Below are 19340 nucleotides of genomic sequence, written 5' to 3'. Positions count from 1 at the left end.
TTCTCTTCACATGTCACTCACAGCTCTCCTATACTCCAACACTCAGTGACCATCTTCGTCTGCATACTCATCTCCATCATTGGCCTCAAGCCTCTAGTAGTGTGTTGATTGGGTCCTCACTACTTATATCCAAGCTGTAATGTGTACTGATCTGTGGCGCTCTTTATTTGTACTGTATTCTTGTTATTTATTCAATGTTATTATGCCAAGCTTTGTCTCCCTGTATTGTTCCTTTGTACGGCGCTGCGAAACACTTGTGGCGCCTTATAAATAAAATTATAATAATGATAACCACAGCTTACTGATCCACTCTGAGCTATCCCTGTCAGCAGACTTGAGGAGATGTGCCCCCGCCCCCTGAATCCATCACTGGGTGGTATTATCTAGTGACGCAGTCTCCTCCCTTTCTCTGGTCTGCATAGCTGGCCAGCTCCAGCTGTAGCCGTCTTTGTAAAGGGCTCAATGAGTCTGAGTAATCATCTATATTAGTGTCCGTGTGACTCCAAAACACTGCCATCTGTTGGCAGCATGTGAAACTACATCTAGCTTTCAAAGCATTTGCTTACTAGTAAAAGATAAACTAGAAATCCAATATCGGTCCTCTTCTGTGGCCTGAGGGGCCTGGAGGCGGCCTGTGTAGGATTTCCTGATTGCTGTATGGCTATCTGTGGGAGGGGCCTGGTGGTGCGTCCAACATGGCGGTGGGACACACACCGTATGACGGTGACACTATGTACAATACAGGAGCTGCTGCCAGGTGACACATGGACTGTCCCCTGTACTATGACCTATGTCATGTGGCAGAAGCAAGATAATAGAAAAGATACTGAGAGCTGTGACCATATAACGTCCCTTCCACAGCGCTGTGACAGCATGAACCTAGTGACTGATGGGAAAAGGTCTAGTGACCCAGGCTGGTGCTGCCGATGCGCAATGCTATATAGAATGGGAAATACAACTCTGTTGGGATCTTATAAACGCAGGCCAGGTTTTAAGGATATCCATGACTGATCACAGATGGTTAAATCAAATTGACTAAAGTACTAATTAAATCAGCTTTTGACCTAAAACCTGGACCGCTGAAATAACCTGAGGGGTGAGAATTCTGGGTTACTGTGACGTACTGGGAAAGGGGGCTCAGCCATCTCTGTTATATCGGAGTACTACAGAGTGCCAGTTAGGGGTTGTGACCTCATCCTCCTCCATCCTATGCTGCACAGAAGTCCTGATTGTTGACATCATACAGTGGGGGGGGGGGGGGGGGCTTATTGATCTCATGAGTGGTGCCAAGAAGGGGGGCAGTGGTGTAACTAGAAATTTTGCAACCCCCCCCCCAAAAAAAAAATGTTTTTGCCTGTTTTTACCTAAATGCTTGTTGCCAGGGGTGTCTTGGTCTGGTGTGTTTCCCGTTTCATGCTTGATGCCAGCTGTTCATGTATTGCCAGTGTTTTTTTGCTTGTTACCACTAGATTACATGCTCGATGCCAGGAGGGATATATCTCTATCATGTAGTTATATCCGGCACTCAAACGATATATTTTAGCTCGAACGGGTGCCTCCAATAATCACTGACTTGGGAGCCCAGCAATCACACATACAATTTCAGAGCAGTGGCACCCACGTCCGATTTTAACAACCGTCATCGGTATCCTGATGATGGTTATTAAAATAACCGGCACCTTGAAGACTATACAGTGCCACTGCTCTGAAATTGTGTGTGTGTGTGTATATATATGTATATATATATATATATATATATATATATATATATATATATATATATATATATATACTTAACATCGGCACTCACCTTTCCTAGTTTTGGGGTGCCCTATGGCTTGTGACCACATTGTTTAAACAGACATTGGAGGGGCTCTGCACACACTAAATTAACTGATAATAAATAGTGGAGATTTGGTTCATGAATTGATCAATGCATTTAAGCCTGCAGCCCCCGTCAAGGGACCCCACTGTTCTGCAGGTACTAACACTATCGCTGAAAATGGCTACAATACACATAGCTATCACATCAATGTTTGATACCAGGCATGCTATCTGGTCTGAAGCTCACAGCACACTTTGCTTTTATAGGTGAGCAGCTACCAACACACCTGTCACTAATCATCTAGGGAAATGGTTAACATAAGCTATGGAATCTTAGTTAAAAACAGGGTGCATGAGAGAATGTGACCACAATAAGACTAATTAAAAAATTAAAAACTAATTTTTTAATTAGTCTTATTGTGGTCACATTCTCTCATGCACCCTGTTTTTAACTAAGATTCCATAGCTTATGTTAACCATTTCCCTAGATGATTAGTGACAGGTGTGTTGGTAGCTGCTCACCTATAAAAGCAAAGTGTGCTGTGAGCTTCAGACCAGATAGCATGCCTGGTATCAAACATTGATGTGATAGCTATGTGTATTGTAGCCATTTTCAGCGATAGTGTTAGTACCTGCAGAACAGTGGGGTCCCTTGACGGGGGCTGCAGGCTTAAATGCATTGATCAATTCATGAACCAAATCTCCACTATTTATTATCAGTTAATTTAGTGTGTGCAGAGCCCCTACAATGTATATATATATATATATATATATATATATATATATCTATTTATATGGTGCCGCAATGGTTCTGCAGCACCTAACAATATGGGCAAAAAACAAATAATGCATAACAGCACAAAACAATTTAGGACAAGTCGATGGTAAATAAGGATAGTTGCATAAGGGGACAGGACGCTGACACCATAATCATGGTGGTATCACATGAGGAGAGAGGGCCCTGCTCGTAAGAGCTTACATTCATAAGGAGAGGGGCAGACAAACACAAAATGGGTAGAAGTGAGCATACACGTGCCGGACATCGGAATCCCGACTGACAGGGGTTATTTGCCCTTGTGGGGGTCCACAACCCCCATAGACGGACACTGGGGGAGAGGTGTGGGAATATCCTCATTGAGCACACACTCGGCATTATCTACAGTACAAGGGTAGCGTGCGGCCAGGCCTGGGCGCCTCTCTGTGAGCGTTATCTCCTATGTAAATCTTCCGTTACCTGTAAGGACAGAGCTTCCTTCAGGGACGACCTTGGATGAGTTACTCAGAAGTAATACAGCGTTCTTCTGCCAGCGCTGGTGCCCGAGGGGTTAAGTTGTGTGTCGCTATGTGGTGCGGCCATAAAACACAGGAGATAATAGGACACTAATGGGCGTTTGCCATCACAATATAAATCTATACAGCTACGTGTGTTCTGTTCTGTACATTGCTCCATGGTGGCTGGTGCCAGGACCTCTGATATCCGCTCTCCTCTCTTCCAGTGACTGAGAACTGGCCCAGGGGCAGGAGGACCCGCTGCTTCAGCTGTTAGTGATGAATTCCTCAGAGGACGTTGGCATTGGTAAGTGCTACAACGTTGTCTTCTAGAGATCTCAGCGCCACACAGTCATGTACTAAGACTTGGAGAGAGATAAAACACCAGCTAACCAGCCCACAAATGTCATTTTTTAATGCCCTTGCAGTAAGGAGCTGATTGGCTGGTACTAGGTCTCTCTACACAGGCTTAGTACATAGACCCCACAGCCTGTAACATGGCAGCTAGGAGCTGATTGGCTGGTACTTTATCACTTTCCATCAAATAACAAGAGAGCAGTCAGTCACTAATGACCCGAGATCCTCATCTGCTCTTCTGTCCATTCTCATTGGCTGCTCTCACTCCCTATAATCCGAACCTTGCCCCCCCCCCCCCCCATGTCCTAGTCCTGCTCCAACCTGAGCCGTATATTGTGCACCAGCTTCCTCCAGTGAGCTGATGTTTTCCTGGCGTCACCCCAGACATGGCTGCAGGACTTCATCAGGTCCTGGGAAACCAACGTTCTGGGCCAACAGGTGGGGCAGTAAATGCCTGTAGGTCAGGTGGGGGTGCTGGGAGCTTGGTGAGTAACACGTGTACTATGTGTTCTGGATTCAGATGGCAGCAACCAAGAGATCTCAGTGATCATCATTCCAGCACTGCTGTCAGCCTGTACCTTGCTGGTGGTGGCCATCATCTTATGGAAGACCTTCCACAAGAAGAGAGAGAAAGGAGGGGGGTCAGAAGACATTACAGAAGGTAGGTGATCATTAACCATTCCTCTAGTACTGCATAACCCACCTAACCCTCCTGCTAGTGCCCAACCCTAACCCCGCCCCCACTAGTAGTGCATAACCCGGCTCCAACTAGTAGTGCCTAATCCTAACCCCACCTAGTAGTGCCCAACCCTAACTCCGCCCTCCTAGTAGTGCCTAACCCTCCCCCTTGTAGTGACTTATCCTTACCATTCCCCTAGTACTGACTAACCTACCTAATCCTCCCTCTAGTGCCCAACCCAAACCCTGCTCCAACTAGTAGTGCCTAACCCTCCTCCTAGCAGTGCCTAATCCTAACCCCACCTAGTAGTGCCCAACCCTAACTCCGCCCTCCTAGTAGTGCCTAACCCTCCCCCTTGTAGTGACTTATCCTTACCATTCCCCTAGTACTGACTAACCTACCTAATCCTCCCTCTAGTGCCCAACCCAAACCCCGCTCCAACTAGTAGTGCCTAACCCTCCTCCTAGCAGTGCCTAATCCTAACCCCATCTAGTAGTGCCCAACCCTAACTCCGCCCTCCTAGTAGTGCCTAACCCTCCCCCTTGTAGTGACTTATCCTTACCATTCCCCTAGTACTGCCTAACCTACCTAATCCTCCCTCTAGTGCCCAACCCAAACCCCGCTCCATCTAGTAGTGCCTAATCCTAACCCCACCTAGTAGTGCCCAACCCTAACTCCGCCCTCCTAGTAGTGCCTAACCCTCCCCCTTGTAGTGACTTATCCTTACCATTCCCCTAGTACTGACTAACCTACCTAACGTTCCCGCTAGTGCCCAACCCAAACCCCGCTCCAACTAGTAGTGCCTAACCCTCCTCCTAGCAGTGCCTAATCCTAACCCCATCTAGTAGTGCCCAACCCTAACTCCGACCTCCTAGTAGTGCCTAACCCTCCCCCTTGTAGTGACTTATCCTTACCATTCCCCTAGTACTGACTAACCTACCTAACGTTCCCGCTAGTGCCCAACCCTAATTCCGCCCCCACTAGTAGTGCCCAACCCTAACCATCCCCAAAGTACTACCTAACCCTCCTGCTAGTGCCCAACCCTAACCCCGCCCCCACTAGTAGTACCTAACCCCACCTAGTAGTACCTAACCCTCCTCCTAGTGCTGCCTAACCTACCTAACCTAACCCCCATTAGTGCCCAACCCTAACCCCGCCCCCACTAGTAGGGCCTAAACCTAACCCCACCTAGTAGTTTCTAGCCATAGTGCTTAATCCTTGCCGAGTGCCTAACCCTAACCCTCCTCCTAGTAGTTGCTAACCCCCTAATGGCTAACCCTACTCCCCCAGTAGTGCCTAACCCCCCTCCCCACCTAGTAGTGCCTAACCCTCCTCCTAGTAGTACCTAACCCCCTAATGGCTAACCCTACACCCCAGTAGTGCCTAACCCCCCTCCCCACCTAGTAGTGCCTAACCCTCCTCCTAGTAGTACCTAACCCCCTAATGGCTAACCCTACACCCCCAGTAGTGCCTAACCCCACCCCCTCCCCACCTAGTAGTGCCTAACCCTCCCCCCCCCCCATCTACCTAACCCTCCCACTAGTATTGCCTAAACCAAACCCTGCACTCCCAGTAGTGCCTAACCCCTGGTGGCTGGCACCGGCGCGGACAGATGCAGGGGTGTGGCCGGCGTGCTGCACAGCCTGACCTCTACCGCTTCCTGGCATTAGACTGCACATGGACAGTCTAATCACGAAATCCCGGGTTAAAATCCCAGCAATGTTAGGGCCATATCCTGGGATCCCGCAGATCCTGGGATTGGCCACCCTAGCGCTGAATTAAGAGTTAATATAATAATGGAGATTTCCTTATTCCTGGTCAGATTATCTGGATGAAGTTTGGACTATTAATGTCGCTGCTGTCTATGAGAATTTGCCTGGGGTGTCGGACCCTGTACTGGAGAAGAAGCAGTTGCCCAGAAATTGGATAATCGAGGACAGGGTTGTCCTGTGCAGTGGACACTATGGTCCCATCAGCCGGGCGGTTCTGCGGTCAGGGGAGGTGGAGGACAGTCAGGATGTGGTCCTGAAGGAGCTGTCTGGTAAGTAACTGATGTGAAGGTGACATGACCCCGGCTGTTGTCCCACCAGCCTCCCTGCCAGCCCTCCAGGCTGTTGTCCCACCAGACTCCCTGCCAGCCCTCTCGGCTGTGGTCCCACCAGCCTCCCTGCCAGCCCTCCCGGCTGTTGTCCCACCAGCCTCCCTGCCAGCCCTCTCGGCTGTGGTCCCACCAGCCTCCCTGCCAGCCCTCCCGGGTGTTGTCCCACCAGCCTCCCTGCCAGCCCTCCCGGCTGTTGTCCCACCAGCCTCCCTGCCAGCCCTCTCGGCTGTGGTCCCACCAGCCTCCCTGCCAGCCCTCCCGGGTGTTGGCCCACCAGCCTCCCTGCCAGCCCTCACGGCTGTGGTTCCACCAGCCTCCCTGCCAGCCCTCTCGGCTGTGGTTCCACCAGCCTCCCTGCCAGCCCTCTCGGCTGTGGTTCCACCAGCCTCCCTGCCAGCCCTCTCGGCTGTTGTCCCACCAGCCTCCCTGCCAGCCCTCTCGGCTGTGGTCCCACCAGCCTCCCTGCCAGCCCTTCTGGGTGTTGTCCCACCAGCCTCCCTGCCAGCCCTCCCGGGTGTTGGCCCACCAGCCTCCCTGCCAGCCCTCTCGGCTGTGGTCCCACCAGCCTCCCTGCCAGCCCTCTCGGCTGTTGTCCCACCAGCCTCCCTGCCAGCCCTCTCGGCTGTGGTCCCACCAGCCTCCCTGCCAGCCCTCCTGGGTGTTGTCCCACCAGCCTCCCTGCCAGCCCTCCCGGGTGTTGGCCCACCAGCCTCCCTGCCAGCCCTCTCGGCTGTGGTCCCACCAGCCTCCCTGCCAGCCCTCTCGGCTGTTGTCCCATCAGCCTCTATATCCTTTGTAGACCAATGCAGCCCAGGAGAAGTCCAGGACTTTGTTGATCTGATGAAGTTCCATGTTGAGGTCTGTGTACACGACAAGCTGGTGAGGATGCTGTGGTGCCAGGTCCACACCAGGCCACTTTCTCTTATCTTGGAGGCGATGAACTTGGGGAACCTGCTGACATTTCTCCGGGTCTTCCACCAGGTAATAGAGCAGGTTACCCCGGGCACTGGATATATAATTACACACAGCACCTATATGTATATACACCTCACGCTCCTCTCGGATACATCCCCGGCACTGGATATATAATTACACACAGCACCTATATGTATATACACCTCACGCTCCTCTCGGATACATCCCCGGGCACTGGATATATAATTACACACAGCACCTATATGTATATACACCTCACACTCCTCTCAAATACATCCCCGGCACTGGATATATAATTACACACAGCTCCTATATGTATATACACCTCACACTCCTCTCGGATACATCCCCGGCACTGGATATATAATTACACACAGCACCTATATGTATATACACCTCACACTCCTCTCGGATACATCCCCCGGCACTGGATATATAATTACACACAGCACCTATATGTATATACACCTCACACTCCTCTCGGATACATCCCCGGCACTGGATATATAATTACACACAGCACCTATATGTATATACACCTCACACTCCTCTCGGATACATCCCCGGCACTGGATATATAATTACACACAGCACCTATATGTATATACACCTCACACTCCTCTCGGATACATCCCCGGCACTGGATATATAATTACACACAGCACCTATATGTATATACACTTCACGCTCCTCTCGGATACATCCCCGGCACTGGATATATAATTACACACAGCTCCTATATGTATATACACCTCACACTCCTCTCGGATACATCCCCGGCACTGGATATATAATTACACACAGCACCTATATGTATATACACCTCACACTCCTCTCGATACATCCCTGGGCACTGGATATATAACTACACACAGCTCCTATATGTATATACACCTCACACTCCTCTCGGATACATCCCCCGGCACTGGATATAAAATTCCACACAGCTCCCCCCCCCCCCATTCACATGTTGCGTTTACTTCCCCAGGAGGCACGAGGCACACCGGATCCGGTCTATAGAATCACTGAGAAGGATGTCTACTCAATGGCTGCCCAAGTGGCCAGCGGCCTGGTATGTGACCCGCAGACAGCGCTGCTATATACTGTGCCTATGTGCCCGCGCTGCTATATAATGTATCTGTGTGACCCGCGCTGCTATATACTGTGCCTGTGTGACCCGCGCTGCTATATACTGTACCTGTGTGACCCGCAGACAGCGCTGCTATATACTGTACCTGTGTGACCCGCAGACAGCGCTGCTATATACTGTACCTGTGTGACCCGCAGACAGCGCTGCTATATAGTGTACCTGTGTGACCCGCAGACAGCGCTGCTATATACTGTACCTGTGTGACCCGCAGACAGCGCTGCTATATACTGTACCTGTGTGACCCGCAGACAGCGCTGCTATATACTGTACCTGTGACCCGCAGACAGCGCTGCTATATACTGTACCTGTGTGACCTGCAGACAGTGCTGCTATATACTGTACCTGTGTGACCCGCTGACAGCGCTGCTATATACTGTACCTGTGTGACCCGCAGACAGCGCTGCTATATACTGTACCTGTGTGACCCGCAGACAGCGCTGCTATATACTGTGCCTGTGTGACCTGCAGACAGCGCTGCTATATACTGTACCTGTGTGACCCGCAGACAGCGCTGCTATATACTGTACCTGTGTGACCTGCAGACAGCGCTGCTATATACTGTACCTGTGTGACCTGCAGACAGCGCTGCTATATACTGTACCTGTGTGACCTGCAGACAGCGCTGCTATATACTGTACCTGTGTGACCCGCAGACAGCGCTGCTATATACTGTACCTGTGTGACCCGCAGACAGCGCTGCTATATACTGTACCTGTGTGACCTGTGTGACCTGCAGACAGCGCTGCTATATACTGTGCCTGTGTGACCCGCAGACAGCGCTGCTATATACTGTACCTGTGTGACCCGCAGACAGCGCTGCTATATACTGTGCCTGTGTGACCTGCAGACAGCGCTGCTATATACTGTACCTGTGTGACCCGCAGACAGCGCTGCTATATACTGTACCTGTGCGACCCGCAGACAGTGCTGCTATATACTGTGCCTGTGTGACCCGCGCTGCTATATACTGTACCTGTGACCCGCAGACAGTGCTGCTATATACTGTGTCTGTGTGACCTGCAGACAGCGCTGCTATATACTGTACCTGTGTGACCTGTAGACAGCGCTGCTATATACTGTACCTGTGTGACCTGCAGACAGCGCTGCTATATACTGTACCTGTGTGACCCGCAGACAGTGCTGCTATATACTGTGTCTGTGTGACCCGCAGACAGCGCTGCTATATACTGTACCTGTGTGACCTGCAGACAGCGCTGCTATATACTGTGCCTGTGTGACCTGCAGACAGCGCTGCTATATACTGTACCTGTGTGACCCGCAGACAGCGCTGCTATATACTGTACCTCTGTAACCCGAAGACAGTGCTGCTATATACTGTACCTGTGTGACCTGCAGACAGCGCTGCTATATACTGTACCTGTGTGACCTGCAGACAGCGCTGCTATATACTGTACCTGTGTGACCCGCAGACAGTGCTGCTATATACTGTACCTGTGTGACCCGCAGACAGTGCTGCTATATACTGTACCTGTGTGACCCGCAGACAGCGCTGCTGTATACTGTACCTGTGTGACCCGCAGACAGCGCTGCTGTATACTGTACCTGTGTGACCCGCAGACAGCGCTGCTATATACTGTACCTGTGTGACCTGCAGACAGCGCTGCTATATACTGTACCTGTGTGACCCGCAGACAGCGCTGCTATATACTGTACCTGTGTGACCCGCGCTGCTATATACTGTACCTGTGTGACCCGCAGACAGCGCTTCTATATACTGTACCTGTGTGACCTGCAGACAGCGCTGCTATATACTGTACCTGTGTGACCCGCAGACAGCGCTGCTATATACTGTACCTGTGTGACCCGCAGACAGCGCTGCTATATACTGTACCTGTGTGACCTGCAGACAGCGCTGCTATATACTGTACCTGTGTGACCTGCAGACAGCGCTGCTATATACTGTACCTGTGTGACCCGCAGACAGCGCTGCTATATACTGTACCTGTGTGACCCGCAGATAGCGCTGCTATATACTGTACCTGTGTGACCCGCAGACAGCGCTGCTATATACTGTACCTGTGTGACCCGCAGACAGCGCTGCTATATACTGTACCTGTGTGACCCGCAGACAGCGCTGCTATATACTGTACCTGTGTGACCCGCAGACAGCGCTGCTATATACTGTACCTGTGTGACCCGTGGACAGCGCTGCTATATACTGTACCTGTGTGACCTGTAGACAGCGCTGCTATATACTGTACGTGTGACCTGCAGACAGCGCTGCTATATACTGTACCTGTGTGACCTGCAGACAGCGCTGCTATATACTGTACCTGTGTGACCCGCAGACAGCGCTGCTATATACTGTACCTGTGTGACCTGCAGACAGCGCTGCTATATACTGTACCTGTGTGACCTGCAGACAGCGCTGCTATATACTGTACCTGTGTGACCCGCAGACAGCGCTGCTATATACTGTACCTGTGTGACCCGCAGACAGCGCTGCTATATACTGTACCTGTGTGACCTGCAGACAGCGCTGCTATATACTGTACCTGTGTGACCTGCAGACAGCGCTGCTATATACTGTACCTGTGTGACCCGCAGACAGCGCTGCTATATACTGTACCTGTGTGACCCGCAGATAGCGCTGCTATATACTGTACCTGTGTGACCCGCAGACAGCGCTGCTATATACTGTACCTGTGTGACCCGCAGACAGCGCTGCTATATACTGTACCTGTGTGACCCGCAGACAGCGCTGCTATATACTGTACCTGTGTGACCTGCAGACAGCGCTGCTATATACTGTACCTGTGTGACCCGTGGACAGCGCTGCTATATACTGTACCTGTGTGACCTGTAGACAGCGCTGCTATATACTGTACGTGTGACCTGCAGACAGCGCTGCTATATACTGTACCTGTGTGACCTGCAGACAGCGCTGCTATATACTGTACCTGTGTGACCCGCAGACAGCGCTGCTATATACTGTACCTGTGTGACCTGCAGACAGCGCTGCTATATACTGTACGTGTGACCCGCAGACAGCGCTGCTATATACTGTACCTGTGTGACCTGCAGACAGTGCTGCTATATACTGTACCTGTGTGACCCGCAGACAGCGCTTCTATATACTGTACCTGTGTGACCTGCAGACAGCGCTGCTATATACTGTACCTGTGTGACCCGCAGACAGCGCTGCTATATACTGTACCTGTGTGACCCGCAGACAGCGCTGCTATATACTGTACCTGTGTGACCTGCAGACAGCGCTGCTATATACTGTACCTGTGTGACCTGCAGACAGCGCTGCTATATACTGTACCTGTGTGACCCGCAGACAGCGCTGCTATATACTGTACCTGTGTGACCCGCAGATAGCGCTGCTATATACTGTACCTGTGTGACCCGCAGACAGCGCTGCTATATACTGTACCTGTGTGACCCGCAGACAGCGCTGCTATATACTGTACCTGTGTGACCCGCAGACAGCGCTGCTATATACTGTACCTGTGTGACCTGCAGACAGCGCTGCTATATACTGTACCTGTGTGACCCGTGGACAGCGCTGCTATATACTGTACCTGTGTGACCTGTAGACAGCGCTGCTATATACTGTACGTGTGACCTGCAGACAGCGCTGCTATATACTGTACCTGTGTGACCCGCAGACAGTGCTGCTATATACTGTACCTGTGTGACCTGCAGACAGCGCTGCTATATACTGTACGTGTGACCCGCGCTGCTATATACTGTACCTGTGACCCGCAGACAGCGCTGCTATATACTGTGCCTGTGTGACCTGCGCTGCTATATACTGTACCTGTGTGACCCACAGACAGCGCTGCTATATACTGTACCTGTGTGACCCGCAGACAGTGCTGCTATATACTGTACCTGTGTGACCCGCGCTGCTATATACTGTGCCTGTGTGACCTGCGCTGCTATATACTGTACCTGTGTGACCCGCAGACAGTGCTGCTATATACTGTACCTGTGTGACCCGCAGACAGCGCTGCTATATACTGTACCTGTGTGACCCGCAGACAGCGCTGCTATATACTGTACCTGTGTGACCCGCAGACAGCGCTGCTATATACTGTACCTGTGTGACCCGCAGACAGCGCTGCTATATAGTGTACCTGTGTGACCCGCAGACAGTCCTGCTATATACTGTACCTGTGTGACCCGCAGACAGTGCTGCTATATACTGTACCTGTGTGACCCGCAGACAGCGCTGCTATATACTGTACCTGTGTGACCCGCAGACAGCGCTGCTATATACTGTACCTGTGTGACCCGCAGACAGCGCTGCTATATACTGTACCTGTGTGACCCGCAGACAGTGCTGCTATATACTGTACCTGTGTGACCCGCAGACAGTCCTGCTATATACTGTACCTGTGTGACCCGCAGACAGTCCTGCTATATACTGTACCTGTGTGACCCGCAGACAGTGCTGCTATATACTGTACCTGTGTGACCCGCAGACAGCGCTGCTATATACTGTACCTGTGTGACCCGCAGACAGCGCTGCTATATACTGTACCTGTGTGACCCGCAGACAGCGCTGCTATATACTGTACCTGTGTGACCCGCAGACAGCGCTGCTATATACTGTGCCTGTGTGACCCGCAGACAGCGCTGCTATATACTGTACCTGTGTGACCCGCAGACAGCGCTGCTATATACTGTGCCTGTGTGACCTGCAGACAGCGCTGCTATATACTGTGCCTGTGTGACCCGCAGACAGTGCTGCTATATACTGTACCTGTGTGACCCGCAGACAGCGCTGCTATATACTGTACCTGTGTGACCCGCAGACAGCGCTGCTATATACTGTGCCTGTGTGACCTGCAGACAGCGCTGCTATATACTGTGCCTGTGTGACCTGCAGACAGCGCTGCTATATACTGTACCTGTGTGACCTGCAGACAGCGCTGATATATACTGTACCTGTGTGACCTGCAGACAGCGCTGCTATATACTGTACCTGTGTGACCCGCAGACAGCGCTGCTATATACTGTGCTTGTGTGACCCGCAGACAGCGCTGTTATATACTGTACCTGTGTGACCTGCAGACAGCGCTGCTATATACTGTACCTGTGTGACCTGCAGACAGCGCTGCTATATACTGTGCCTGTGTGACCTGCAGACAGCGCTGCTATATACTGTACCTGTGTGACCTGCGCTGCTATATACTGTACCTGTGTGACCTGCAGACAGCGCTGCTATATACTGTACCTGTGTGACCCGCAGACAGCGCTGCTATATACTGTGCCTGTGTGACCTGCAGACAGCGCTGCTATATACTGTACCTGTGTGACCCGCAGACAGTGCTGCTATATACTGTACCTGTGTGACCCGCAGACAGCGCTGCTATATACTGTACCTGTGTGACCCGCAGACAGCGCTGCTATATACTGTACCTGTGTGACCCGCAGACAGCGCTGCTATATACTGTACCTGTGTGACCTGCAGACAGCGCTGCTATATACTGTACCTGTGTAACCCGCAGACAGCGCTGCTATATACTGTGTCTGTGTGACCCGCAGACAGCGCTGCTATATACTGTGCCTGTGTGACCCGCAGACAGCGCTGTTATATACTGTACCTGTGTGACCCGCAGACAGCGCTGCTATATACTGTGCCTGTGTGACCTGCAGACAGCGCTGCTATATACTGTACCTGTGTGACCCGCAGACAGCGCTGCTATATACTGTACCTGTGTGACCCGCAGACAGTGCTGCTATATACTGTACCTGTGTGACCTGCGCTGCTATATACTGTACCTGTGTGACCCGCAGACAGCGCTGCTATATACTGTACCTGTGTGACCTGCGCTGCTATATACTGTACCTGTGTGACCCGCAGACAGTGCTGCTATATACTGTACCTGTGTGACCCGCAGACAGCGCTGCTATATACTGTACCTCTGTAACCCGAAGACAGCGCTGCTATATACTGTACCTGTGTGACCTGCAGACAGCGCTGCTATATACTGTGCCTGTGTGACCTGCAGACAGCGCTGCTATATACTGTACCTGTGTGACCCGCAGACAGCGCTGCTATATACTGTACCTGTGTGACCCGCAGACAGCGCTGCTATATACTGTACCTGTGTGACCCGCAGACAGCGCTGCTATATACTGTACCTGTGTGACCCGCAGACAGCGCTGCTATATACTGTGCCTGTGTGACCCGCGCTGCTATATACTGTACCTGTGACCCGCAGACAGCGCTGCTATATACTGTACCTGTGTGACCCGCAGACAGCGCTGCTATATACTGTACCTGTGTGACCCGCGCTGCTATATACTGTACCTGTGTGACCCGCAGACAGCGCTGCTATATACTGTACCTGTGTGACCCGCAGACAGCGCTGCTATATACTGTACCTGTGTGACCCGCAGACAGTGCTGCTATATACTGTGCCTGTGTGACCTGCGCTGCTATATACTGTACCTGTGTGACCTGCAGACAGCGCTGCTATATACTGTACCTGTGTGACCCGCAGACAGCGCTGCTATATACTGTACCTGTGTGACCTGCAGACAGCGCTGCTATATACTGTACCTGTGTGACCTGCAGACAGCGCTGCTATATACTGTACCTGTGTGACCTGCAGACAGCGCTGCTATATACTGTACCTGTGTGACCTGCAGACAGCGCTGGTATATACTGTACCTGTGTGACCTGTAGACAGCGCTGCTATATACTGTACCTGTGTGACCCGCAGACAGCGCTGCTATATACTGTACCTGTGTGACCCGCGCTGCTATATACTGTACCTGTGTGACCCGCAGACAGCGCTGCTATATACTGTACCTGTGTGACCCGCAGACAGCGCTGCTATATACTGTACCTGTGTGACCCGCAGACAGCGCTGCTATATACTGTACCTGTGTGACCTGCAGACAGCGCTGCTATATACTGTACCTGTGTGACCCGCGCTGCTATATACTGTACCTGTGTGACCCGCAGACAGCGCTGCTATATACTGTACCTGTGTGACCTGCAGACAGCGCTGCTATATACTGTACCTGTGTGACCCGCAGACAGCGCTGCTATATACTGTACCTGTGTGACCCGCAGACAGCGCTGCTATATACTGTGCCTGTGTGACCCGCAGACAGCGCTGCTATATACTGTACCTGTGTGACCCGCAGACAGCGCTCCTATATACTGTACCTGTGTGACCCGCAGACAGCGCTGCTATATACTGTACGTGTGTGACCCGCAGACAGCGCTGCTATATACTGTACCTGTGTGACCTGTGTGACCTGCAGACAGCGCTGCTATATACTGTGCCTGTGTGACCCGCAGACAGCGCTGCTATATACTGTACCTGTGTGACCCGCAGACAGCGCTGCTATATACTGTGCCTGTGTGACCTGCAGACAGCGCTGCTATATACTGTACCTGTGTGACCCGCAGACAGGGCTGCTATATACTGTACCTGTGTGACCCGCAGACAGCGCTGCTATATACTGTACCTGTGCGACCCGCAGACAGTGCTGCTATATACTGTGCCTGTGTGACCTGCAGACAGCGCTGCTATATACTGTACCTGTGTGACCCGCGCTGCTATATACTGTGCCTGTGTGACCTGCAGACAGCGCTGCTATATACTGTACCTGTGACCTGCAGACAGTGCTGCTATATACTGTACCTGTGTGACCTGCAGACAGCGCTGCTATATACTGTACCTGTGTGACCAGCAGACAGCGCTGCTATATACTGTACCTGTGACCTGCAGACAGCGCTGCTATATACTGTACCTGTGTGACCCGCAGACAGCGCTGCTGTATACTGTACCTGTGTGACCCGCAGACAGTGCTGCTATATACTGTGCCTGTGTGACCTGCAGACAGCGCTGCTATATACTGTACCTGTGTGACCCGCTGACAGCGCTGCTATATACTGTACCTGTGTGACCTGCAGACAGTGCTGCTATATACTGTACCTGTGACCCGCAGACAGTGCTGCTATATACTGTGCCTGTGTGACCCGCAGACAGTGCTGCTATATACTGTACCTGTGACCTGCAGACAGCACTGCTATATACTGTACCTGTGTGACCCGCAGACAGCGCTGCTATATACTGTACCTGTGTGACCCGCAGACAGCGCTGCTATATACTGTACGTGTGACCTGCAGACAGCGCTGCTATATACTGTACCTGTGTGACCTGCAGACAGCGCTGCTATATAGTGTACCTGTGTGACCCGCAGACAGTGCTGCTATATACTGTACCTGTGTGACCCGCAGACAGTGCTGCTATATACTGTACCTGTGTGACCTGCAGACAGCGCTGCTATATACTGTACCTGTGTGACCCGCAGACAGCGCTGCTATATACTGTACCTGTGTGACCTGCAGACAGCACTGCTATATACTGTACCTGTGTGACCCGCAGACAGCGCTGCTATATACTGTACCTGTGTGACCTGCAGACAGCGCTGCTATATACTGTACCTGTGTGACCCGCAGACAGCGCTGCTATATACTGTACCTGTGTGACCCGCAGACAGTGCTGCAATATACTGTACCTGTGTGACCCGCAGACAGCGCTGCTATATACTGTACCTGTGTGACCCGCAGACAGCGCTGCTATATACTGTACCTGTGTGACCCGCAGACAGCGCTGCTATATACTGTGCCTGTGTGACCTGCAGACAGTGCTGCTATATACTGTACCTGTGTGACCCGCAGACAGCGCTGCTATATACTGTACCTGTGTGACCTGCAGACAGCGCTGCTATATACTGTACCTGTGACCCGCGCTGCTATATACTGTACCTGTGTGACCCGCAGACAGCGCTGCTATATACTGTACCTGTGTGACCTGCAGACAGCGCTGCTATATACTGTACCTGTGTGACCCGCAGACAGCGCTGCTATATACTGTACCTGTGTGACCCGCAGACAGCGCTGCTATATACTGTACCTGTGACCTGCAGACAGCGCTGCTATATACTGTGCCTGTGTGACCTGCAGACAGCGCTGCTATATACTGTACCTGTGTGACCCGCGCTGCTATATACTGTGCCTGTGTGACCTGCAGACAGCGCTGCTATATACTGTACCTGTGTGACCTGCAGACAGCGCTGCTATATACTGTACCTGTGTGACCCGCGCTGCTATATACTGTACCTGTGTGACCCGCAGACAGCGGTGCTATATACTGTACCTGTGTGACCCGCAGACAGCGGTGCTATATACTGTACCTGTGTGACCTGCAGACAGCGCTGCTATATACTGTACCTGTGTGACCCGCGCTGCTATATACTGTGCCTGTGTGACCCGCAGACAGCGCTGCTATATACTGTACCTGTGTGACCCGCAGACAGCGCTGCTATATACTGTACCTGTGTGACCTGCAGACAGCGCTGCTATATACTGTACCTGTGTGACCCGCAGACAGCGCTGCTATATACTGTACCTGTGTGACCCGCAGACAGCGCTGCTATATACTGTGCCTGTGTGACCCGCAGACAGCGCTGCTATATACTGTACCTGTGTGACCCGCAGACAGCGCTCCTATATACTGTACCTGTGTGACCCGCAGACAGCGCTGCTATATACTGTACGTGTGTGACCCGCAGACAGCGCTGCTATATACTGTACCTGTGTGACCTGCAGACAGCGCTGCTATATACTGTGCCTGTGTGACCCGCAGACAGCGCTGCTATATACTGTACCTGTGTGACCCGCAGACAGCGCTGCTATATACTGTGCCTGTGTGACCTGCAGACAGCGCTGCTATATACTGTACCTGTGTGACCCGCAGACAGGGCTGCTATATACTGTACCTGTGTGACCCGCAGACAGCGCTGCTATATACTGTACCTGTGCGACCCGCAGACAGTGCTGCTATATACTGTGCCTGTGTGACCTGCAGACAGCGCTGCTATATACTGTACCTGTGTGACCCGCGCTGCTATATACTGTGCCTGTGTGACCTGCAGACAGCGCTGCTATATACTGTACCTGTGTGACCTGCAGACAGCGCTGCTATATACTGTACCTGTGTGACCCGCGCTGCTATATACTGTACCTGTGTGACCCCCAGACAGCGCTGCTATATACTGTACCTGTGTGACCCGCAGACAGCGCTGCTATATACTGTACCTGTGTGACCCGCAGACAGTGCTGCTATATACTGTACCTGTGTGACCCGCAGACAGTGCTGCTATATACTGTACCTGTATGACCTGCAGACAGCGCTGCTATATACTGTTCCTGTGTGACCCGCAGACAGCGCTGCTATATACTGTACCTGTGTGACCCGCAGACAGCGCTGCTATATACTGTACCTGTGTGACCTGCAGACAGCGCTGCTATATAGTGTACCTGTGTGACCCGCAGACAGTGCTGCTATATACTGTACCTGTGTGACCTGCAGACAGCGCTGCTATATACTGTGCCTGTATGACCTGCAGACAGCGCTGCTATATACTGTGCCTGTGTGACCTGCAGACAGCGCTGCTATATACTGTACCTGTGTGACCTGCAGACAGCGCTACTATATACTGTACCTGTGTGACCTGCAGACAGTGCTGCTATATACTGTGCCTGTGTGACCTGCAGACAGCGCTGCTATATACTGTACCTGTGTGACCCGCAGACAGCGCTGCTATATACTGTACCTGTGTGACCCGCAGACAGCGCTGCTATATACTGTACCTGTGTGACCCGCAGACAGCGCTGCTATATACTGTACCTGTGTGACCCGCAGACAGCGCTGCTATATACTGTACCTGTGTGACCTGCAGACAGCGCTGCTATATACTGTGCCTGTGTGACCTGCAGACAGCGCTGCTATATACTGTACCTGTGTGACCTGCAGACAGCGCTGCTATATACTGTGCCTGTGTGACCTGCAGACAGCGCTGCTATATACTGTACCTGTGTGACCCGCAGACAGTGCTGCTATATACTGTGCCTGTGTGACCCGCAGACAGCGCTGCTATATACTGTACCTGTGTGACCCGCAGACAGCGCTGCTATATACTGTACCTGTGTGACCTGCAGACAGCGCTGCTATATACTGTGC

General features: G+C 51.8%; 1 protein-coding gene across 1 annotated transcript in view; it reads left to right on the top strand.

Moving 5' to 3' along the window:
- Positions 1-867: 867 nt before the first annotated feature.
- Positions 868-19340, top strand: part of LOC146056014 (tyrosine-protein kinase STYK1-like) — a 42196-nt gene continuing 23723 nt past the window's right edge. Inside the window, exons 1-6 of the mRNA XM_083168345.1 lie at positions 868-1096; positions 3321-3400; positions 3971-4111; positions 5952-6170; positions 7030-7211; positions 8155-8238. Coding sequence (XP_083024471.1) covers positions 3373-3400; positions 3971-4111; positions 5952-6170; positions 7030-7211; positions 8155-8238 — 654 coding nt within the window. The 5' untranslated portion in view covers positions 868-1096; positions 3321-3372. The remainder of the gene's footprint in view (positions 1097-3320; positions 3401-3970; positions 4112-5951; positions 6171-7029; positions 7212-8154; positions 8239-19340) is intronic.

The sequence above is a fragment of the Crinia signifera genome, unplaced genomic scaffold (assembly GCF_055691185.1).
Source record: "Crinia signifera unplaced genomic scaffold, ASM5569118v1 HAP2_SCAFFOLD_722, whole genome shotgun sequence".
NCBI lineage: Eukaryota > Metazoa > Chordata > Amphibia > Anura > Myobatrachidae > Crinia > Crinia signifera.
Note: the sequence above shows the minus strand (reverse complement) of the source record. Positions and strands in the feature narration are given on the sequence as shown.